The 25,499-nt window shown below is 36.8% G+C and overlaps 1 protein-coding gene across 1 annotated transcript in view; it reads right to left on the reverse strand.

Moving 5' to 3' along the window:
* Window positions 1–25,499, reverse strand: part of LOC127839486 (GTPase-activating protein and VPS9 domain-containing protein 1-like) — a 69,841-nt gene that overhangs the window by 23,539 nt on the left and 20,803 nt on the right. Inside the window, exons 7-19 of the mRNA XM_052367880.1 lie at window positions 25,142–25,310; window positions 18,579–18,748; window positions 17,454–17,595; window positions 16,739–16,917; window positions 14,757–14,880; window positions 13,471–13,613; window positions 11,275–11,512; window positions 8,758–9,746; window positions 8,034–8,115; window positions 6,995–7,066; window positions 5,986–6,075; window positions 3,893–4,113; window positions 1,595–1,776 (exon numbers count right to left, since the gene is read on the reverse strand). Of these exons, the coding sequence (XP_052223840.1) occupies window positions 1,595–1,776; window positions 3,893–4,113; window positions 5,986–6,075; window positions 6,995–7,066; window positions 8,034–8,115; window positions 8,758–9,746; window positions 11,275–11,512; window positions 13,471–13,613; window positions 14,757–14,880; window positions 16,739–16,917; window positions 17,454–17,595; window positions 18,579–18,748; window positions 25,142–25,310 (2,801 nt within the window). The remainder of the gene's footprint in view (window positions 1–1,594; window positions 1,777–3,892; window positions 4,114–5,985; window positions 6,076–6,994; window positions 7,067–8,033; window positions 8,116–8,757; window positions 9,747–11,274; window positions 11,513–13,470; window positions 13,614–14,756; window positions 14,881–16,738; window positions 16,918–17,453; window positions 17,596–18,578; window positions 18,749–25,141; window positions 25,311–25,499) is intronic.

Consider the following 25,499-nt stretch of genomic DNA (forward strand, 5'->3'; position numbering starts at 1 on the left):
TACAGTTTTTATTAACTTGCTATTCTGAATATGTCTAAGTCCAAATAAGGTCACGGGAAAAATAAGGTCAGGTGGTGAGAGTGTGTTGAGAAATGGAAGTATGAAAGCTTATTAGTAAGCAGCATTGATGTGAAGTGAAGAGCGAGTTGGGTTAACCAAGAATTAGGACTTTTTGAAATAGTGATAGGTCAAAAAGTAAGTCAAGGTCAACGACAAAATGAAGTTAAAGTGATGTGTAAGTCTATGTCATAAGATTCTTGATACTTCCTGAATAAGTCTATGTCATTAGATTCTTCATACTTCCTGAATAAGTCAATGCCATTAGATTCTACATACTTCCTGAATAAATGCTCAAAGTCACTGGTACTTACACTTTGTAATAACAAGAGCACCCCATAACGGGTGCCACACTCCGCTGCGAAAGCTTGTCAGATTATTTTTTTTAGAGGTCACAGTAACCTTGACCTTTGACCTAGTGACCCAACAAGAGATGTGTTTGTCAGAAACAAAATTCCCCCTACTGCGCCACTTTGAAATAAAATTTAATTTTATCATTTGGCAGGTATAGACATCATCTCCCTTTTAAGCTTGATTACTTCCCTTGGATTTTGTCCAATCCTACCGCGGGGGGATGGGGGGGTGGGAGGGTCTCACAGTCAATTATGACCATGTCAGACATCACTGACAACCAAGGCCTGTGGTTTAAAAGAGATCATAGCCAGAGTTCATCATATATCTATAGGCATAAGTCCACAGGTATGTAATGAACATCAAAGAAATTAATTTATATCATTGAAATTTTTTTTTTGACAAATCAATCATTTGAGTTATAAATAATCAATATAATAATTCTATACAGTAACTGTGAAAAGAACTTCAATTCTTGGTTAGGAAATACATAATATGAGATTTATAATTATATAAATTACTTCCCTTGAAAATAATTGTCTGTAACAAATCTCTATTTTTAGTAGCAAATAATTAAAAGCCACTACTGTGACAGTAATTGACCATTCGAAATGTGCAGCTCCATGAGATACACATGCATGCCAAATATATAAAGTGGCTATGTTTAATATTGAATAATTTTCTCCGTTTTTAAAGCTTATTTCTTCCCTTAAATTTGTATTTTTTACCATAGACCGTAAAGGATGACCTTGACCTTTTACCATAATGTGTTTGTCAGAAACACAATGCCGCCTACTGCGCCGCTTTGATTTATTTAACAAAAATATACCCGGTATACGTGGGCAGGTCAGATAACTGTCCATTTAAAGCTTATTACTTCCCTTGACTTTGTTTTTTGACCCTAGACCTTGAAGGATGATGTTCACCTTGAAATTTTACCACTCAAAATGTGCAGCTCCATGAGATACACATGCATGCCAAATATCAAGGTGCTATCTTCAATATTTAAAAAGTTATGGCCAATGTTAAGGTTTAAGCACTTCGCCTAGGGCGGACGTCGGACGACGAGCTGGCTATGACAATAGCTCGGGTTTTCTCCGAAAACAGCCTCGCTAAAAATGGAGCACACATCTCCATTAGATTCTATATACTTCCTGCATAAATGCTCACAGTCACTGATACTTACACTTCGTTATCAAACTGGCGCACACATCTAAGAGCCTCGTGCAGCTGAGCAATGGCGTCCTTGTTCTGCAAGTTGATGGCCTCGGAGAGCTGAGTGCGCAGCAGGCTCACAAGGTCGTTGTTGTCCGGACGACTGTCCCCCTCCCGAGGGCTGTACATCACACTCGACATGTGGTATCCAATCTGGCAATGTGAAGCATAATTGACATGTGTTTACCAATCTGACAATGTGTCGTATAAATGACATGTGGTTACCAATCTGGCAATTTGAAGCATAATTAACATGTGGTAAACAATCTGGCAATGTGAAGTATAAATGACACATGGTTACCAATCTGGCAATTTGAAGAATAACTGACATGTGATTACCAATCTGGCAATGTGACGTATACATCATATGTGGTTACCAATCTGGCAATATGAAGTATAATTGACATGTGGTATCCAATCTGGCAGTGTAAAGTATAAATGACATGTGGTAACCAATCCTGCAGTGTGAAGTATAAATTAAATGTGGTAACCAATCTGGCAATGTGAAGTATTATTGACATGTGGTATCCGATATGGCAGTGTGAAGTATTATTGACATGTGGCTACCAATCTGGCAATGTGAAGTATAAATGACATGTGGTATCCAATTTGGCAGTGTAAAGTATAAATAACATGTGGTAACCATTCCTGCAGTGTGAAGTATAAATGAAATGTGGTAACCAATCTGGCAATGTGAAGAATAATTGACATGTGGTATCCAATCTGGCAATGTAAAGTATAAATGACATGTGGTATCCAATCAGGCAATATAAAGTATAATTGACATGTGGTAACCAATCTGTCAGTGTGAAGTATAAATGACGAGTGGCTACCAATCAAGCAATGTTAAGTATAATTGACATGTGGTAACCAATCTGGCAATGTGAAATATTATTGACATGTGGTATCCAATCTGGCAATGTGAAGTATAAATGACATGTGGTTACCAATCTGGCAAAGTGAAGTATAAATGACATGTGGTATCCAATCAGGCAATGTAAAGTATAATTGACATGTGGTAACCAATCAGGCAATGTAAAGTATAATTGACATGTGGTAACCAATCTGGCAATGTAAAGTATAAATGACATGTGGTATCCAATCAGGCAATGTAAAGTATAATTGACATGTGGTATCCAATCAGGCAATGCAAAGTATAATTGGCATGTGGTAACCAATCTGTCAATGTAAAGAATAATTGACATGTGGTATCCAATCAGGCAATGTAAAGTATAATTGACATGTGTTAACCAATCTGGCAATGTAAAGTATAATTGACATGTGGTATCCAATCAGGCAATGTAAAGTATAATTGACATGTGGCATCCAATCAGGCAATGTAAAGTATAATTGACATGTGGTAACCAATCTGGCAATGTAAAGTATAAATGACATGTGGTATCCAATCAGGCAATGTAAAGTATAATTGACATGTGGTAACCAATCTGGAAGTGTGAAGTATAAATGATGTGTGGCTACCAATCAAGCAATGTTAAGTATAATTGACATGTGGTAACCAATATGGCAATGTGAAATATTATTGACATGTGGTATCCAATCTGTCAGTGTAAAGTATAAATGACATGTGGTATCCAATCTGGCAATGTGAAATATTATTGACATGTGGTATCCAATCTGGCAATGTAAAGTATTATTGACATGTGCTATCCAATCTGGCAGTGTGAAGTTAAAATGACACGCGGTAAACAGTTTAAATACTACAGATACGTGGTAACCAATCTGGAACTTAGAAGTATATATTACTACAGATACGCGTTAACCAATCTTGAAATGTATAAACGAGCCTTGTTCTGGGGAAACTTGGCTTAATGAATGTGTGAAAAGTGTTGTCCCAGATTAGCCAGTGCAGTCTGCACAGGCCAATCAGAGACGCCGATCTCCGCTTTTATGGAATTTTTCCTTTAAATGAGGTCACTTCTTGACAAAACTCTAGTAAAGAGTCAAGGCGGAAAGAGTAGTCCCTGATTGACCTATGCAGACTACACAGGCTAACCTTGGACTAAACTTGAAGCAAATTCCCAATATTCCCAGAACAAGGCTCAAATTACAACTGAATTGTCACAAAATTGACTAAAACTCCAGCACAGCTTTGTTATTCAAGGGCTTATAAGTCAAAAATGTGTGTATCACTGAGGGATAATTAAAAAAAAGTTGGCACATTTTTGTTTAATTTAATGACTTGAGAAAAGTGAACATTTTTTGATCCTTATTTTTTTTTTACATATTTAAAAACTCCCAGATAACCTACCTGGAAGTCGGCAGAGCCCAGTACTATCCTCAGCTTCCGTTTTGCATCCAAGAACGCGAGGCACTTCTCCGGGTTGGCTGAATCATACAGCGGCATAGAGTCGCTGTTCTCCTTGAGCGTGCGGCGGCGCTCCTTGTCCGTCTGCTGTGCAGGCTCACAGGTCGGCGTGCTGGTCAGGATGGACTTCTTGCGATACTTGGCTAGAATATCGTCTGAGGTTTCTGTAATATATTAGCAACATTCTTGGAAAACGGAGCTTAATGCAGTCAGCACAGGCTAATCAAGGACGAAATGAGTTTATTTATTTTTTTCGCAGTTTATTAAAGTATCTGGGTCACTTGACCTACCCATACTTTTCCTGGATAAGCTGGTTTATAAGTTAAAAGAGGCCATACTTGTTACAGCAACCTAAAACTAAGCTTCTTGAACCAGATGAAGAAAAAGGCTGTAGAAATAATATGTGTTGTGTTTGAGAAAACTGGGCTTAATGCATGTGCGTAAAGTGTAGTCCCAGATTAGCCTGTGCAGTTCGCACAGGCTAATCAGGGACGACACTTTCTGCCTAAATTGGATTTTTGCTAAGAAGAGACTTCATTTAAACAAAACATGTCATAAAAGCGCAAAGTGTCGTCCCTGATAAGCCTGTGTGGACTGCACAGGCTAATCTGGGGCTACACTTTACGCACATGCATTATGCCCAGTTTTCTCAGAACGCGACTCATATCATCACCAGTTATGTTACAGGGCTTTTTTTGGCTAATTTTATAGCCATTATTATTCATATTCCAAAGGGCAAAAAAAAGTATCGTTTTTTCCTCAAGTCCAGACTTAAATTTATTTGTTTGACTTTTTATGTTTAGAGATGATTGGTCTTAAAATAGAAACTTTTGACGTTGAAACAACCTTCTTACTGATATGTTATTATCGTAATTTACTGTCTTATGAAAGTCTATCACCAATACTTCAGAATTTATATATCTAACCGTAGTCCATCATATACCAGCGATTTTTTTCCTTCTTTATAAAGTACTGGAAAACGGCATTTTCCCAATTAGGAAAAAAATACAAATTTCCCAATAGCTGTCAAAAAAAATTCCCAATTAAAGGTTTAAAAAAAAATAAAACAAGGGCTGTTTGTAAAACATGCATGCCCCCCATATGGGCTCTAAGTTGTAGTGACAGCCATTTTGTAAATATGTTTTTTGTCACTGTGACCTTGACCTTTGACCTAGTGACCTGAAAATCAATAGCGAGTCATGATCAATCTACCTATGAAGTTTCATGATTCTAGCCATAAGCTTTCCTGAGTTATCATCAGGAAACCATTTTACTATTTCGGGTCACTGTGACCTTGACCTTTGACCTTGTGACCTGAAAATCAATAGGGGTCATCTGCCAGTCATGATCAATGTACCTATCAAGTTTCATGATCCTAGGCATAAGCGTTCTTGAGTTATCATCCGGAAACCATTTTACTATTTCGGGTCACCGTGACCTTGACCTTTGACCTAGTGACCTGAAAATCAATAGGGGTCATCTGCTAGTCATGATCAATCTACCTATGAAGTTTCATGATCCTAGGCATAAGTGTTCTTGAATTATCATCCGGAAACCATTTAACTATTTCGGGTCACAGTGACCTTGACCTTTGACCTAGTGACCTCAAAATCAATAGGGGTCATCTGTGAGTCATGATCAATGTACCTATGAAGTTTCATGATCCTAGGCCTAAGCGTTCTTGAGTTATCGTCTGACAACCACCTGGTGGACGGACCGACCGACAGACCGACATGAGCAAAGCAATATACCCCCTCTTCTTCGAAGGGGGGCATAAAAATTCTTATTTATAAAATGCAGCATGTAGTTAGTTTCCCTATGCAGTTCTATGGCTTGAACTTAAGTAAATATAATATTGCCAACTCGACAATACTTAGTTATCAACTGTAAAGTATTTGGGAGCACAAAATCAATCACACAAAATCAATCACACCAATTTCCCAATACGAAGACTTCACGATGCTATTTTTCCCAATTCAGGGTTTTTCATGCTCATTTTTCCCAATTGTGCACACCAAAAAAAAATAGCTGTATACCTGTGATGATGATGTTTGGTTCTGCTGCCTGTGCTGGTGTTGGTAATGCTATGGCTCCATCAACCTCTACCAAAGTGTTTGTACTTTCTGCTGCAAATATAGAGTAATTAATAGAGTATCATTCCGGGAAAACGGGGCTTAATGCATATGCCAGTAATATCCCATATAAGCCTTGTAAAGTCCACATAATTTAATCAGGGAAGACTATTTCTGCTTTTATTGTTATTTATTGTTTAAAGGAAGTATCATTTAAATGAAAATCCAGTCTAAGAAGAAAGAGTCATTTCTAATTAGACTGTGCTGACTGCACAGGCTAATCTGGGACAAAACTTTATGTACATGCATTGAGCCCAGATTTCACAGAACCCCAAAATCAACATATAGGGAATATTTACTCTTCCATTCACAAAATTAGTGGTTACAAATAAAAAAATAATAATATGGCTCAAGAATTAATCAATACAGCTTGAACAAAAGTTATTTAAACTCATTTAAAAAGCAAAAATAAGCATTTGGTAAATATTGCTGCCTAAATTTCATCCCGGAAAAATGTACTCCTACTCTGAAAAAGACCCAGTTAAGATTCTAGATTTTTTTTTATTAATTTGTTTTGAAAAGTTTGTAGCTAGTTATCTTTATTTTCTTTTAATCTATATCAGTGACTAAAAAAGTAGCAAATTGTATTATTTTCTTTAATAGTTCGACATAATCAACATTTGTGATGACCATCTAATAAAGCGAATAGCATATTAATACTTACAATTGATAAAAATAATGTTGATTTCTATGTTAAATGTCAACTGAATTTTTTTTCCCCTTTCAGTAAGAGCAAATCAGAAAATCATATGTTTTGAAATTCCTTTTGCACATTATGTATGTCACTTGTAAAATATTATTCTAAATTTTTAGAAGAAATTCTTAATGTACAGATGTTTTATCACTTGAAAAAATATTCTCCTACCTTTTTGTTAGAAATTCTTATCATACATCAACACTGGCTACTACTTGCCGTGCATAGTGTCCTCTTTTCCATGGTTTGTGGTTTCTTTTCCATGGTTTGTGGTTTCTTTCTTCTTTCGCCCTGTAAGATATACAGAAAAATAAGTCTCTGATGTAACAAAGGCTATCATTCAGTGATGTAACACAGCCTATCTTTCTTTAATGTAACACAGGCAATCATTATATGATGTAAAACATTCAGTGATGTAACACAAGCTATCTTTCATTGCTGTAACACAGGCTATCTTTCAATGCTGTAACACAGGCTATCTTTCAGTGCTGTAACACAGGCTATCATTCAGTGATGTAACACAGCCCATCATTCAGAACTAGAGAAAGAATAAATGATCAATTATAATTCACTTAACCCTTTACCACTTAAATACGAATTTTGACCCATGTTTAGTCCCTTTGAAAGTTATATTAAATATAAGACCTTTTTTACTAGATTCAAGTTTTTAAGGTTTCATTTCCAACCCTTAGATATTGTTAAACAGCAAACAGCATATAACCTTAACAGACTGCGAGTTACTAGCAGACTGTTCTGGTTTTATGCTGTTTGCACATAGCCACGTTCACTTTGCTTCTAAGTGGGAAAGGGTTCGATTGTAATAAATGAAGAGAGCGTTTATATAAGCCTTATATAAGCCTTAGGCTTTCGATGCAATCAAGCTAAAATAAATAGGTTTAAACTAATAAATGAAGGTCTCAGATCAATGACAACCCATTTGAAACTAAATCTTTGTCACAAACTATGATAAATACCTCAACAACCGTAATGTCAGATATGTTCAAGGAAAAAATAAATCATGAACGTGTGGATCACTGGCCGGATGCATCTGACACATCTTCATTTCATGACAAATTTGAAGTTTCATTTAATCTATTGAACAACCGAAAAATGTGTAGGTACAATCTCTGCAAAGTAGGTGTACTGATCAATCAACAACCAGTGTCCTCAATATAACCCATGAATAATTTCATTTGTGAAACTAACTTTCATTTCATAACTAGCCTTAACGCAAGCTACCAATGTATATACATTGTACCTTTGTTTATTTTCTCCTTGAATGTTCTGAAGAGACCCTTCTTCTTTCCTGATGCTGTGACCTCTGTTTCCATGGAATTCTCCTAAAAGCAACAGTCAAGGTAATAGTACACATTTTTTTGAAGATTTTACACGGGATGCAATAAGGTACTTAAATGTAAAATGATAAGCCTATTATTGTAACTAGTTAGCCAAACAAAAACTCAACATATTTAAGTATAAATCCAAAAATGTTATAATGGATGTTGTATAAAACAAAAGCACCGCATAACGGGTGCCAACGCTCAGCTGCGGGTGCAGTTTTAAATAAATGAAAGATTGTAAGAATTTTTTATTTTCTTTAGAGGTCACAGTGACCTTGACCTTTGACCTAGTGACCCAAAAATGAGTGTGGCGTGTAGAACTCTTCAAGGTGCATCTACATATGAAGTTTCAAAGTTTTATGTGGAAGCACTTTGATTTTAGAGACAAATGTAAAGGTTTAACACTTTGTTCAAAATTTAAAATAAATTAAAAAAAGACAACATGCAAACACATATAATTAAGAATAAGGTATAACTTCACTCACACACAACATTTAAAATGTTTGCATCTTCAAAATAAATTAACAACCATGAATTATTTTCAGACTTTACAAAAACTGAACCAATCCCCTATCTAAAAATTAAAATGCCCCAAGTATCACTAGCAAAAAATAAAACAAAATTTTAAACAAAATGACTTACTTTCCGAGAGGGAGTCTCCGAATTCAAGTTGACAAGACGTTCGTCGGAGTTTGAGCCATCCTTGGACAAACTCGACCCTGAGGACCGATTACTGTCCGTACTTGCGCGGCGCGGTTTCCCCGCTGAGACAGAACTATTAAGAAATACTTGAGTGCTACTACTTGTTGCTGATTGGCTGACGTCATACAGGGGCGTCACCAGCTGAAAGTCATTCGTTTTTGGCTTCTCTTCTGCATTTTGCTCAACCACAGCATTGCTAGTTCTTGTGTTAGCGTTAGTGATAAAATTTGGATTGGAGAAAAAAATCGTGGAATTTGTTCTAGGGCTGCCGGGTCCTTCCAATAAATCTTCCCCAGTGGCGTTGGAAGAGTCAGCTAGTGGGTCAAACAGGCTCAACGCTGCGGAAAACCGAGCTTCGTCTACGTTCGAGTTCTGTTGTTCTGACAGCTGCAAGTCCATGGCATTCTCAGTAAAATTGGCCGAGCACACGCCAGAATCGTTGGAAATCGGACGCTTTTCATCTCCTATCACAAAATTCACCTCCGCAGCACTAGTATTTTCTTTGAATTTTTCATAAGGAGTAATCTTGTGATTCTTTCTTTCACTAGGCACCACTTTAGGTCTTGTACCGTTCATAATGCTGGTATCACTTACTGGATGGGAGGAAAAGCTGCTATCCTTTGGCTCCGGGGCAAAATCGACAAGGCGGTATCTGTTAGAGCTTGTATCGCTGTTCCGGTCCGGTGATGATCCTGATGGAGACTGGCCGCGCTTCTTTTTGATTGGTACAAACAGCTTGTTACTGTCCAATGAGGTGCCAGGAAGGTTCTCCCTCAAGCCTCGGTTCGGTCGGCTATCCCTTAGCAGTCTGTTGTCGTCAATGTCTGAGAAAACGCTGTCAGAGAATGTGGGTGACATGCTTACATTGTCTGAGGTCACTGATGTACCTCCCATGGCTCCGCCTTGCAGCTGGTTAACACTTACGTATCCTGTAAGTGGAACATTAGAGCAATATGTTATCCTTCAATATTTAGAAGGCATTGTTCACACTCACTTAACCTTCAAATTAGCCTCACTCTGGGAATACAGGGCTTAATACATGCATAAAGTGTCGTCCCATATAAGCCTGTTCAATCTGTAAAGGCTAAGCAGGGATGATACTTTCAACCTAGACTTGATTTTCTTTTTGAAGAGACTTCATGTAAACAAAAAAGTCCATAGAGCGGAAAGTGTTGTCCCAGATTAGCCTCTGCAGACTGCACAGGCTTATCTGGAATGACACTTTATGCACATGCATTAAGCCCCATTTTCAAATGTGAGGCTCATTTGAATTTGGATCACAACTAAGAATACTGTTGGACTCTATTAATATTAAATGGTTTGTACTAACTTCTAAAAACTAGAATGATAAACTTCTTGGACACTGATTTTTGAGGGTTTGCAAACATCATTCAGAAAGTTTTTACAGTATGGCAACACAAGTCCTCGACATTTCAGGTTAGATTGAAATAATCCAATTAAATATAAAAATATGTATAACAATTTATAAAATAAGGGGTGGCCAAATTTAAAGGAACTGCTGAATTAATAGAAAAAAAGGATAAAACAAGATGTGTTTGTGAAACACAATGTCCCCCTATATGACGTTTGACCTTGAAGGATGACCTTGACCCTTCACCACTCAAAATGTGCAGCTCCATGAGATACACATGCATTTCAAATATAAAATTGCTAGCTTCAATATTGCAGAAGTGACATTACATGAGCAATTTTGACCCATATATTTGACCTTGAAGGATGACCTTGACCTTGACCTTTCACCACTCAAAATGTGCAGCTCCATGAGATACGCATGCATGCCAAATATCAAGTTGCTATCTTTAATATTGCAAAAGTATTAATAAAATAAGCGATTTGGGCCACATATATTTGACCTCTGACCTTGAAGGATGACCTTGACCTTTCACCACTCAAAATGTGCAGCTCCATGAGATACACATGCATGCCAAATATCAAGTTGCTATCTTCAATATTGCAAAAGTACTCATAAAATGAGCGATTTTGGCCACATATATATGACCTCTGACCTTGAAGGATGACCTTGACCTTTCACCACTCAAAATGTGCAGCTCCATGAGATACACATGCATGCCAAATATCAAGTTGCTATCTTGAATATTGAAATACTGCAAAAGTGTACATTAAATGAGCGATTTTGACCTATATATTTGACCTTTGACCTTGAAGGATGACATTGACCTTGACCTTTCACCACTCAAAATGTGCAGCTCCATGAGAAACATATGCATGCCAAATATCAAGTTGCTATCTTCAATATTGCAAAAGTTATTGCAAATGTTAAAGTTGGCGCAAACCAACAGACCAACCAACCAACAGACAGGGCAAAAACAATATGTCCCCCACTACTATAGTGGGGGACATAAAAAACCTCCCTTAATAAAAGCCTAGGAGCTAAAAACAGTTGTGATTTGACAGTCATAATAATTTGCATCACACCTGAAGCTATGGGTGGATTCTCGTTGATCATCCCTACGTCTGGTTCACTGCGCAGGTCGTCCAGATTACTTCCCCCTGGCTCGCTACGAACATCATCCAGGTTGCTCCCCCCTGGTTCGGCCATGCTTGACATGTCGTCAAACTCGGAGAAAGTCTCCGCCTGTTTGTCTTCAGTGTCAGATGGCATGACGTCAGTACTCCATGCGTCACTTGGTGCTTTTGACAGGCCTAGCACTCTCTGAAGTGGGAAATGTAAGAGATGAACAAAGAGGGCCAAGATGGCACAAAATGACTCACCAGAGTCACCCTTTACCGCTCAGAAATGCACTTTGACGAATTTGTACTTCCTAAGAAAATCAAATTAAATTCAAGACCTTTCTTAGTAGATTCAAATTTTAAAGGCTTAATTTTAATCCCTAAGATACTGATGAGCAGCAAACAGCATAAAACCGACAAACTTAAAGGCTGTTCTGGTTTAGTGCTGGAAGCTTATAGCCATTTTCACTTTACTTCTAAATCAAAATGAGAAACATTAATCCACATTTACCTCTAATGACAAACACAGTCTGTATGTAAATAAAATAAGCCTTGTTCTGAGAAGACTGGGCTCAATGCATCTGTGTAAAGTTCCATCCCAGATAAGCATGTACAGTCTACACAGTCTACTGGTCATGTACGTAATTCCGGCCACTTTTGGGACTATTTAAGAAAAATCTTTAGTGTTAGGCAACTGGTTGAAACTAAACTTCACATATATAATCCTGGGTTCAAAACTCACCTAGCATGAAAATTTAAATAGAATTAGATCGGTGAATGTTACTTAATGAACAGAAAATGATGACATGTAAACTATCCATTTTCGTAGGTTAAATGTACCTAAAAAATCGGCCACTTTTCAGTTTGACCTGCAGATAAAATTACAAAGCAATATCTTGAGACAAATGTCCTCAATTTCAGAGTATTAATCAATGTTTATACTATTAAAATTTTTTACTTGAAATTTAAAATAAATGCGAAATAATTATACCAGTTACTCCCCCTACCTATTTTAATAAATATAAACAATGGGAAACTGCTAATTCACAAAAAAATATTTGTTTTTAATGTATTTAATAATTTTTTTCAAACATAGCTAAAAAAGTAAACACATCTTGTTTAAAAAGTTGACTTCAGTGTTGATTATTAGTAAACGCTTATATATAATATTAAAACATGTAATCTAGTAATATTCTTATCAAGGGAGGTAATTCAGATATTAAAAATTTATATTTAGGTTCTGATTTTTATGTTTTGAATATAATTTTTTGTACAAATAATAAGTAAAACTTTAATTAAAGTTTATTAGATAAAATAAAAATAATTTTATCAAATATATTTGTTTCTTATATGAATATAATTGTTGCAACTGATGATGACATCACTTTCCCCACGAGCCAAATATTTCCTGCTATATTTGTGACATTCTAACACAAAAGTTTACAGTGATATGGTTCTTACATTTGCAAAATATTGAGAGTGCGGATGGTTTTCATGTTGATTTTTCTAAATAAAAACAAAATATGTGCGTTAAGATCATGAAAATGATTTTACACAGGTGGCCGATTTTTTACGTACAGGCCGGAATTACGTACATGACCAGTAATCAGGAACAAAACTTTCCGCTTTTATCCAAATAAAAAAAAAATCTCTTCTAAACACAAAATCCAGCGTAGGTCAAAAGTGCAGCCTCAGCACAGCTAATCTGGACTGACACTTTGCGCTTATGCATTTTGCTCAGTTTTCCCAGAATGAGACTTAAATAACAAGGGACACAATAATTGGCCCCAATCTCATCACAGCTCGTTTACCTCACCTGACTTCAGAATCTGTTGCAACACCTTTCTATCAAATGACATATATAAAGATAAATATAATAACAAGGGGCACAATAATTGGCCCCAATCTCATCACAGCTCGTTTACCTCACCTGACTTCAGGATCTGTTACAACACCTTTCTATCAAATGACATATATAAAGATAAATGTAATAACAAGGGGCACAATAATTCACCGAAATCTGATTGCAGCTGGCTTACCTCCCCTGATGTGAGGAACTCTTGCGGCACCATCTTCTCTATTGATGTATATGGGTAAGTAATGTCAACAATATAATAAGGGACACAATGATTCGCTGCACTCTCATTGCAGCTGGCTTACCTCCCCTGACGTGAGGAACTGTTGGCGCACCATCTCCTCAGCAATTTCCTCGAGTCGCACCTGTTGAGGCATCTCCGGGGGCTCGGAGTCACTCGCGAGTACGTCCGTACTCCATGTGTCACTCACTGTTGACTTCAGGTCATCTGAACACATAGGAGATTATATATTTTAAAAAATGGGGAGAGCCAGGCTCTTGGAAAATGGGGATTAATGCTTGTGCGTATTTTTGTCTTTGTAAATTCTTTTGACAAGCCCTCTTGTTGAACATGGTTCAAATGCATGTGAGTAAAGTGTCCTTCCAGATTAGCCTGTGCGGACTGGGATGACACTTTCCACTTAGACTGGATTTTTATTTATGAGAGACTCACTTTCAAAAACAAATTCCATAAAAGCAGAACATGTTGTCCCTGATTACCCTATGAAGACTGCCAAGACAATCTAGGAAGACACTTTTTGCACATGCATTAAACCCCATTTTCCAAGAGCATGGCTTAAATAATAATTAAAGAGCCTTTTTTAATGAATTGTTGTTCATTGGCAAATATTACTTACTTTTGGAGTTCTGATGTACAGGAAATGCAACATTGATGTGATTTCATATCTCTTTATTATAAACACATTTAAATAATAAATAATTAAATATTTTACATACCGATTTTTTACATTGATTTTTCATTGGCAATTAATCAACTACAATTAAGAACTCTGAGGTGAAGGAATCAAAACACTTGTTTAGAGGTCATCTCAAAATGTAAAAAAAAGTTAAAAAATGAATATATTCTTCTTTAAAAGTTATACCGGTACTAAAATGCATGACGCATTGGCAAATAAGAAACTATAGTATACAGTTCAAGTGCCAACAAATGAAAACAACAGCATCAGAAAACTTTAACAAATTATTAAAAAACTATTACGTGTTATATTTTTATGCAATTCACAAGTCAAAAATCCATTTGAAAACAAGCCCTTGAAAGTTTTCATTATTAACTTTAGTCTATATATTTTTTAATCCATTCACTGATCAGAAAAATACATTTGATCAAGTCTTTGGAAAATTTATATTTATCCACTTTGTATTCCTTTATTTCCTCTGGAAAATTATTCCCTAATTTCCAATGGCAAAGTTTGTTTCTTCATGTCAAATTGTGATACCAACATTGTTTTATGTTTAAGACTAATCACTGATATGCCCATACAAGATCGTATTAGTCAAGACCGCTAAAACACAGTCCAAATTTACAGTATAACCCTTCTAAAAGATAATATATGATATTTTCAGTGCTTACAGTCCAGTTCTGGCTTGATATCAAATTTTCCAAATTTGTCCGTGACATCTTCCCGATTCTTCTTCTGTACGGTCTCAGGCAGGGCAGGCTGTACATAGGGCACTCTCTCCTCCTCTTCCTCCTCCTGCACCGATAAATGAGTCATGATCTGGGAAAACAGGGCTTAATGCATGTGCAAAAAGTGTTGTTACATATGAGCCTGTGCAGTTATCTCTCAGGTTAATCAGGGACGACACTTTCTGCCTAATAATGGATTTTTACTAAGAAAAGACTTCTTTTAAAATTAAAAAATACCAAATCTCTTCCCATTCAATAAGGAAAGTTTGGAGTAATTTTTAAAAAACTATTTAGCCATTTAATGATGGTAATCAGCTGAATGTAGGAGAACTCACACCCATATGTTGTTGTTTTCTCATAATGTAGGTGAACTCGCCCCCCTTGTTAACCTTCTTAATGAACATTTATGTCCTTCGTCTTTTATGACATTTTATAACAAAATGCACACATTTAGGATCCAACAGTAACAACTGATTTTATGCATCCTTAAAATATCATGTCAACAAAATAAAATGAATCAACATCAATAAAAAAACATGTGTTATAAGTATAACACTAGCAAATGAAATAACAAATGATTACTGAAATCGTAAACAATATTATCCATTCAGCCTATTTAGCTAGATTAGAAAAAATAAGTGATTTCAAAATGTATGAATACCTCTTTTACCTTTGTAAAATCTTTCATATTTGTTGGCATGAAATCTCATAGTTTGTCCAAAAATGAATTGTTTGTGGACTCGTACATTTGTATTTATTATACCTCACTTTTATTTACAATGCTCAACTCCCATAGGCCATCATGACATAGAAATACTGTCAGACCCAGCGGGAATAAATTTACTGTCCAAAATTTACTGTATCCCGCTGCCATAGCAATCACGCGCCACCAGCGGGAAAAAATTTACTGACAAAAAAATACTGTATCCCGCTGCCTTAGCAATCACGTGCGGAATGTTCGAAAATTATACTGTCCCATTCGCGCATGCGCAGTACGCAGTTTTGTGTGTCCGTTGTATTTGGATAATTAAAATATCGATTGCAGCTGAAACTCTGCTGTAGAATACATTAATGCCATTATTTAAGCTTTGACAGGAGTCAAAAAGAAAACCAATGTAGTATAAACGACACACTTACCTCAAAGGCAACTTTAATCCAATGCTAATAACAATAAAGTAACAACGATATACACTTCCAGTGTCTGTTCTTAAGGTGTTATGCATGACAAACACACAATCCGAAATAGGTTTTGGATTCGTTCGATGCTTTAAACAAATATTTTACTGTTAAAAAAACCACCACGTCCATATTGTTGTCCAAAAATGTTTCGTCACCGAAATGACGTCACACAAGTACGTCATAAATTGCGTAATCAAGTGATGAAAATAAAATACGGAAAGCTGGTTCTGTAATATATTTTTAAAGAAATAATTGACGACTAAGAAAATTGATGGGATAAATTGATTACTAGGTCGGTGCGGTATAAAGCGAAGTTCATTTTGAACCACTCAACATATTAACGGTTGTTCATTGCTGAAATTAGATTCAATTATTGAATGTTAAAATTGTTCATGGTTCATTTAAATTGTTCATGTTTGAATAGTTTATTCGGTATAATAAAATAAATATTACATGTCTGACAGGGTGACAGTAAATTTGTCAACGTTCGGAAAAATACTGTCAAATTTGGCTTCGCCTCGGTTGACAGTATTTCCTCAAGTTGACAAATTTACTGTCACCCTGTCAGCCATGTAATATTTATATAATTTCTAATATTGGATTTGTTTTATAGGACTTTGCCAAAGTCTTTTTCCACTATGTTAGCGTATGAACCAGTCAACCTGTAAAAATCAACAATAATTAGTCCCTTGATTTAAAATAATAAATTATTTTACAGTACGTACAAGAAAACAGCGACTACAGACCTGTGAGAGGGGCGTCTCCCGTCCACTGCCACTAATATTGGGGGTACCCCGGCCGCTGACATTGGCGGAGATCATGTCAGAGAAATTGTCATTGTCGTCATCGTTCTCCAGGTCCTGAGAGCCCACAGAGTGACTGGAGGCGTCCTCTGACAGACCTTCGGGAATGTCGCTGGTGTTTCCTGAAATAATAGTTGAGACGTTTTCCTGGATAAAACTGTGTTAAGTAGCTAGAGTATGACTGAAACGTGATTAAAAATGGTGAAGAATCCATATAAAAAACATTCTGGGTCTAATACATTTGGGTAAAGTGTTGTCCAACTTAAAAAAAACAGAACTAGGGGCAGAATGACTGTAGACATGATTTTTCTTGACCAATCTACAAACAAAATGTAACCTCTGACCAGATATTTAATCTGCGTCCTCGACTTTAAAGCCCAGTGCTTTACCACCTTAACTGACAGGCTGTTAAGTCATATTTTAGATTCTAGGACGTCAGCTTAAAAGCTCCAAAGATAAATCTCTTTCATAACTTCAGGTGTGAAAACCTGATGCACCTAAGACAGACAAAATACAAATGAACACACAATTGATGTTTTTCTTTTTAAATCGTAATTCAAATATGTCAGACCAATATTTAATAAAACATTTAATAAGATGGACCCAAATTTGAAAACTTTCGTAGCGGCAGTGCAATGTCATTTTGTCCATGCCCTACCTATGGATTCCTGGTCCTGAGAAAGCGAGAATCTTGTCCTCTTCTCCTGACTCTCTGGGGGCTCCCCCTGGTCTTGATACTCCCACTGTACTGTCTGGTACTTCACACGCCGACGCTTGGTCTCTTGTTCACACACCAACACCTAAAACATACGAAGAACAATAATCAGGAGTTCACATACCAACACCTAAAACATACAAAGAACAATAATAAGGAGTTCACACACCAACACCTAAAACATACAAAGAACAGTAATGAAGATTTCACACACCAACACATTCAACGGTAACATAAAACATTTATAGTGAAGAGTACACACACAACAACACCTAAAACATACAAAGAACTACCAAGAAACAAGTAAGCACTGTGTTTAGTTTTATTTAGTACATTGGTTATTTCCAATATGTATCCATAACACCCAGCAGACTTTATAGTTGGGTTATGGGGGAAGTGCAAGGTATGGGAGATGTCCCGTTCCAGAGACAACCCTAGGTCTTTTAATGCCTCCTATATTCTTTTCCATAATATAACTTATCCTCCTCTGGTTGCTCACAATGCTGACCCTCTTTGCCTGGTAACTATTCAACTAAATGCTATGGACAACAATAGTGACCTTTTGTTTTGACATCATCCTTGGACAGTCCAGATTGTTGCACATGGGTAAAACTAGCACCTCAATGCTAGGGACAACTTTACTCACTTTCTTTGTGTGGATATAATTCCCAAGGTTACAAATAAATCGTGCTCTGTTTGCCACTAGGACCTGTTAACTGTGTGACAAAAATAAACAATATATTTCCGATGTTTTATAGAGAAATATAAGTGAATTAAAACTAATATTTCACTGTTTCAAACAGTGAAAAATAACAGTGAAAATTATCAATAATTTTCATTGTTTGAGACTATTTTTAGATATCTTTGGTTTCCCCATTGTGACCCCCCAATGTCATCAAGGATGATTAATTTGCGTTATATTTATAAAAACAAACGGATAAGCTTCCCTTGCTACGAGTGAAAATATCAATATCTATGATCACTCAAATTCAAATCGATATTCCACCAAATTCAACAAATATCCTCTATGAATTTACAAATAGGCATGTATTTCACCACACATCTCACCTTTTGTTCAGACATCATTCCGGGACATTCTGGATCGTTGCCCAGGGGTATGACTAGCACCTCTTCAGGCCCACTGGGCTGTGCCTCGGGGTCCAGGGTCAGGGAGTTCACACTGGCCGTCTCGTCCGACATCGTGGTCATCATTGACACTGTTGACATCTTTTTCTTCCCTTTAAAACATAAAATCCTCCCTGTTTAAAGCAAGAATAATTTAACGCTTTCTTCTCTAAAAAATAAAAACCCTACCTGGTAAAACCCTTTACCACACAGAAATGCATATTGACGCGTTTGTAGTCCCTTAGAAAATTTTATTCAATTAAAGACGTTTCTTATAAGTTTCAAGTTTAAAGGCTTCATTTCCAGTCCGAAGATACTGATGAGCAGCAAAAAGCATACATTCTTAACAGCCTACAAGTTACTCACAGGCTTTTAGGGTTTTATGCGGCTTTCATACGGACATTTTTACTTTGTTTTTTTTCTGGTTGAGAAAGATTTAAGCAAGATTAATGTCAAAGATCTTATGCACAGTTAAAGTTATAACAAAATGTTCCATTTCAAAATAGATGTTTATAATGAGTATGGCCAGTGGAATCATACAAATGCGAGAGATGCCTCCTGTGAATTTTATAAAATTACCGGGGTACTAAAATTTAGCATTTCATATATGTTGGTGCATTGAAAATATTAAAATTGTTTAAATCTGTAGATAACTCATTTGATGTTTAACAAGAGCACCGCCTTGCGGGTGCAGACCGCTGCTCATCTATTTTCTTTTTAAAGGTGAAGGGACTCTCATTTTCGATCACAAAGGAGGGAGGGGTGGATTGAAAAGGGGTGTATAGTGTAAAAATGTGAAAAAACAAATGAAAAAACAAAACAAAATCGGGGGGGGGGGGGGGAAGGGGGTATAGTGTAAGGGTGTGGTGGTCATTTGTGAGATGGTCTTTAAAAAAAAAATTTAGGGGGGGGGGGGGAGGAATTCGGGGGGGGGGGGGGGGGGGGGGTATTCTTGGATGGTTGGACGGTATTTCAAACATAATATTTGTGTTTTTTAACCATTTAAAAAAAAAAACAAGGGACAAAATTGTCACAAAACCAGGTTTTCATTGTGAAAAAAAAATCTGATAAAGGGAGAAAACTCAAACTGAACTTTTGAAATGACCAAAAAAAATTAACCCCCTTTGTAAGTTTTTTTTTTTTTTAAATCTATTTTTAGTCGTGGCGACCTTGACATTGGAGATATTGACGTGATTCTTTCGTGGGACACACCGTCCCATGATGGTGAACAAATGTGCCAAATGATTTTAAAATCTCACAATGAATGACATAGTTATGGCCAGGACAAGCTCATTTATGGCCATATTTGACCTTTGAACTCAAAGTGTGACTTTGACCTTGGAGATATCGACGTAATTATTTCGCGCGACACACCGTCCAATGATGGTGAACAAATGTGCCAAATGATTTTAAAATCTGACGATGAACGACATAGTTATGGCTCGGACAAGCTCATTTATGGCCATTTTTGACCTTTGAACTCAAAGTGTGACCTTGACCTTGGAGATATCGACGTAATTATTTCGCGCGACACACCGTCCAATGATGGTGAACAAATGTGCCAAATGATTTTAAAATCTGACAATGAACGACATAGTTATGGCCCGGACAAGCTTATTCCGCCAGCCCGCCAGCCAGCCAGCCAGCCAGCCAGCCCGCCCGCATTCGCCAATCTAATAACCAGTTTTTTCCTTCGGAAAACCTGGTTAAAAATTGGGGGGGTGGGGTGGGGGGGGGGTATAGTATAGTGTGAGGGTGTGGTGGTCATTTGTGAGATGATCTTAAAAATAAAATATAAAAATATAAAAAAAATTAGGGGGGGGGGGGAATTCCAGGGGGTGGGGGGGGGGGATTCTTGGCAGCGATGGTAGCACGGTATTTAAAACATAAAATAATAAAAATAAATATTTGTGTTTTTTAACCGTTTAAAAAAAAAAAAATTGGGGGGGGGGGGTGGGGTGGGTATAGTATAGTGTCAGGGTGTGGTGGTCATTTGTGAGATGATCAAAAAAAAAATAATAAAAAAATTAGGTAGGGGGGGGGTTCGGGGGGGGGGGGAGGGGGGTATAGTATAGTGTGAGGGTGTGGTGGTCATTTGTGAGATGATCTTAAAAAAAAAAAAAAAAAAAAAGGGGGGGGGGTAATTGGGGGGGGGTATAGTATAGTGTGAGGGTGTGGTGGTCATTTGTGAGATGATCTTAAAAAAAAAAAAAATTGGGGGGAGGGGGGAATTTGGGGGGGTAAAATTCAACTTGCCAGGTACAGTAACCTCATGATAGCATGAAAGTATTTGAAGTTTGAAAGCAATAGCCTCGATACTTTAGAAGTAAAGTGGATTGAAACACAAAATTTAACCATACAGTCGAAACTGACCTAACGGCCACCTGAATTTACCGGTCACCTGCAGACAACGGTCAGTCAGGAATCCCCCTAACGAAAAACACTCTATATTACACTTGAATTCAACGGCCACCTGTCCATAACGGCCAACGGCCACTACATTCCACTCCGAAATTCATGTTTGACCTGAAATCAACGGTCACGCGTCAGTCGTCTCGAGTCGCGAAAATTAAAAACCCAGCACATCATGTGTCCGTCTATTTTGCGGTAAAAGCGTCTGATAGCGGTAATTGTCTTTGATATTATAAAAGCGGCCCGCTGCGAGTAAACAAACCATTTGTGCATCCATGACCGGTATGTAAAATTGTTTCACCATTATTATTGAATTTTCATTTTGATTGCTTTAAAAGACCAATCGTCTGCAACTCATTTTGCTACCAGTTGTTTATTAAAAATATATTTTATATTCGTTATTTTACATGACTAACCCACTCCTCTAAGCCGAAATGATCAGTAAAACAAAATTGTGTCTTTGTGTCGTATGAACGAATCTGCACTAAAACTAAATTTAGGTTCACATCGTACATGCATGATCAGTTGTTTAACGAAAAGACGGTTGATATTCAAATGCATTTTTTTCTCTCTCCGGGATAGTGTTTTAGTATGTTGATACTGAATTAACAAATATAAGTGTACATTGTATATGTAGTGAAAATACCAAAAATAATCAACGGTTGCGATAGCCAGCTATAAACTGTTAGATGCCCATAATATCACTTTAAACAGGTGACATTAACAATAACAATGTGTATTAATAGCAATTATCGTCTGCATGCATAACGCATTAGCGCGTGACAAAGTCAATTGATCTGTATCGCTGATTAAGTGTTAAAACAACATTAAGCTGGCGAGTGTTTGGATAAGAAAGCGATAAGAAGATTCGTGATCAGCTTTAATGGCAAAATATGGACTGATTTGCAACATTTAAAGCGTCTGAAAGCGGTAATTGTCTATGATATTATAAAAGCGGCCCGCTGCGAGTAAACAAATTATAAGGTGTTGAGAAGGTTTCTTTTCCGGGGATAGTTGTGGGTGTATCTTCTAAAGAAAATTTATCAGAGTTTATGACTTGTTGAAAGTAATTATCGCTAAATTAAATGACCGCTATTTCTTTGAATTAGAACGGTACAATTGCACCGTACTATCGGTTTATGACACCGAATCCGCCTTTTAGACTTTTACGGACGTGACATCAACGGAACGTGACAAGCTTTATTTACTGAATCCATGAGATGCATGAGAAAACAATTATACCAGCGTTGATAAAGTCATTGTTTAATTTAACATTATGAAATTAAATCAGTCTAAAAGATATTATTCTCTATTATTCAATGTACACGCGTAAGTTAATGCTGTTATTATGCTTTGTTAATGCAATGAGCATTTGTTTTACACTGTATGCAAACGACTGGGTGGGGTAACGACGTAGTAATACTACAAACTGACCAACCTTCTTAAAATTGTGATCCGAATTCAACGGTCACCTGTGGACAACGGTCACTTTGATCATTTCCCTTGACTGACCGCTGAATTCAGGTTTGACTGTATATTCAAAGTTACTAAGTCAAAAAAGGGCCATAATTACGTAAAAATGACAACCAGAGTTATGCAACTTGTCCTTTTACTGTACCCTTATGATAGTTTGCGAGTGTTCCAAGTATGAAAGCAATATCTATGATAGTTTAGGGGTAAAGTGGACCAAAACACAAAACTTAACAGAAAGTATGAAAGCAATAGCTTTGATACTGTAGGAATAAAGTGGACCTAAACACAAAACTTAACCAAATTTTCAATTGTCTAAGTATAAAAAGGGCACATAATTCTGTCAAAATGCCAGTCAGAGTTACATTACTTTGCCTGCACAGTCCCCTTATGATAGTTAGTAAGTGTTGCAAGTATGAAAGCAATAGCTTTGATACTTAAGGAATAAAATGGACCTAAACACAAAACTTAGCCAAAATTTTCAATTTTCTAAGTATAAAAAGGGCACATAATTGACCAGTCGCCAAATTATCGATCGCTCCGCCCACATAGTCACGTGGTCTAGTGATAAGAAAACTCCGACAAGCAGATCGCAATTATAGCGGATTACGTGAGGGAAATTCTATATTTGTAATGATGTATTATGCTATTTTCTATAAAATAAATTATTAAAGCCGCACACTAACCTAAACTGCTTTGTAAAACGTTAATACAATCATAAAAACTTTAGAGAGAAATGGCGTAATCAAAATAAATGAGTTAACGGCAGACTGACTATCAGAAACGTTTCTTATACATATTATATAGGGAGGTGATGAAAAATCCGTTGTAAAAATGAGCATTTATTTCATATTGATTTTGAACTTGTATTCAACCGTCTGACAGTGAACCCGGTGGCTATTCATATATAATTTTGGAAATATTTTTATTAAATGCAAATGACATATCCATATCATGATGTTTTTTTTGTTTATTAAAAATGTTTAGATCTTTGTTTTATTGAATTATTTTTTAAAAGACACCGATTTTTTTTATTTGGATATAAATTAAATTTTGATTGTAACCATAATTTAATACAGGCCTAATTTCGTGGTTTCATTAACAGATAGTCTAATATGCATTTTATTTCATTTATGTTTAATGCGAACCTGTTACATTTCACTATCAAAAATGAAATGTTGGTATTACGGTGCTGTTCACGAACATTCAAATTGAATACATTTAGCATATTATGCATTTGCTTATGTATAACAAGACGGCCCTTATTTTTTAATTGCAATTTTCACATTTCTCCCCGTATCAATATATGTTGTTTTAGAAATGTTGTTGTTGTATTATAAGCCGTACATTTTACACTTGAAGTCGCTTTAAGCTGGCTAAGCCGCGTTGAAATCACCTTTTTGTTGTTTTTACTTTAGTTGCTGAGGGGTGTGTGAAAATCGATATCTGATTGGCTGATCGACAAAATGTGGGCGGAGTTGGCGACTGGTCAATTCTGTCAAAATGCACGCCAGAGTTATCTAACTTTGCCTGCCCAGTCCCCTCATGATAGTAAGTAAGTGTACCAAGTTTGAATGCAATAGCATTGATGCTTTCTGAGAAAAGTGGACCTAAACGCAAAACTTAACCGGACACCAACGCCGACGCAGACGCCAAGGTTATGACAATAGCTCATATTTTTTTTTCAAAAAATAGATGAGCTAAAAATGAAGGTACCAAGAAAAAGAATATACAAAATTCATATCTTTTTGCATGTTTTAAATGTGTAAGTATTTCACTGCCAGATTTGCTATGGCAAAAATAAAATAACTAGTTTTCTTTGTTAGTAAAATAGAAGGGATTAATGCAAAGGTTGACCAAAGGCAATTATATTTCCAAAACAAAACAAAACTTCATCCAAGCATTAATAACATCCTTCATTCAAGTGCCCCTTTGATCTTTGGAACGCATGTGTGGTGACTGTATGCACCATGTATATACTCTGGCAAGAAAAGAAAGAAAAGATTTATGTCACTAAGTGGGGGTGTAAAAATAAGATAACCAATAAAATGATGATTATCATCTTCGGGTCACTATAGTTGGTGCTTCAGGATATGCAGCCATTCTTATTTGCAATTTCTGATTTTTTTCAATCTAGTGGGGTTGTAAGATGGGCAATTTCTGAACATAAAACTGCCCCATGGAGGTATCCAATAAGTGTCATGGGGACACAAAGTGGTGGTATACAAATTATGATTATGTTAAATTCTTTTAACTATATGTGACTTTAAATTAATTTCATTTTTTTAATTGTTCAGTGTATTTGGTGTGTCAGCCTGTAAGGGTGCATGCTGGGAACATAAATCTGCACCAGGAAGGCCTTGGCAGCCAATGCATGGTATACATATTTTTTTTATGATAATCATATAAGCAGTTTAGCTTCACAGGTTATGTGACAAAAACAATTCAATCCACTTTCTAATTTTTTAAAGGGGCATGACTTGAACAATAAATTTTCCCCCAGGAGTCATGAAAAGGTACCCAATGTGGAGGTATATAAATTATGGAAAATGATATCATGATGCTTCAAAGAATATGAGCTCCAACCCCCCTCCCTCTCCCCCACAATCAAAATATTATATCACCTTTTAATTTTTTTGCTGTGGTGGGTGTGTCAGGGGGTGTGGCCTGAACATTTAAATGCCCCAGGGAGGGACTGGGGGTCACGGGGCCCATCCCTGACAGCAGTTCCTCCAGCACCTTCCTCTCGGGGCTGTCTTCAACGCTGGGCAGGGCACTGCGTAGGAACGTCACCTGTAGTGGAATGAGAGAGATGTAATCTATAGGGCTTGGCACTGCGTAGGAACGTCACCTGTAGTGGAATGAGAGAGATGTAATCTATAGGGCTGGGCACTGCGTAGGAACGTCACCTGTAGTGGAATGAGAGAGATGTTATCTATAGGGCTGGGCACTGCGTAGGAAACTCACCTGTAGTGGAATGAG

The sequence above is a fragment of the Dreissena polymorpha genome, chromosome 7 (assembly GCF_020536995.1).
Source record: "Dreissena polymorpha isolate Duluth1 chromosome 7, UMN_Dpol_1.0, whole genome shotgun sequence".
NCBI classification, from domain to species: Eukaryota; Metazoa; Mollusca; class Bivalvia; order Myida; family Dreissenidae; genus Dreissena; species Dreissena polymorpha.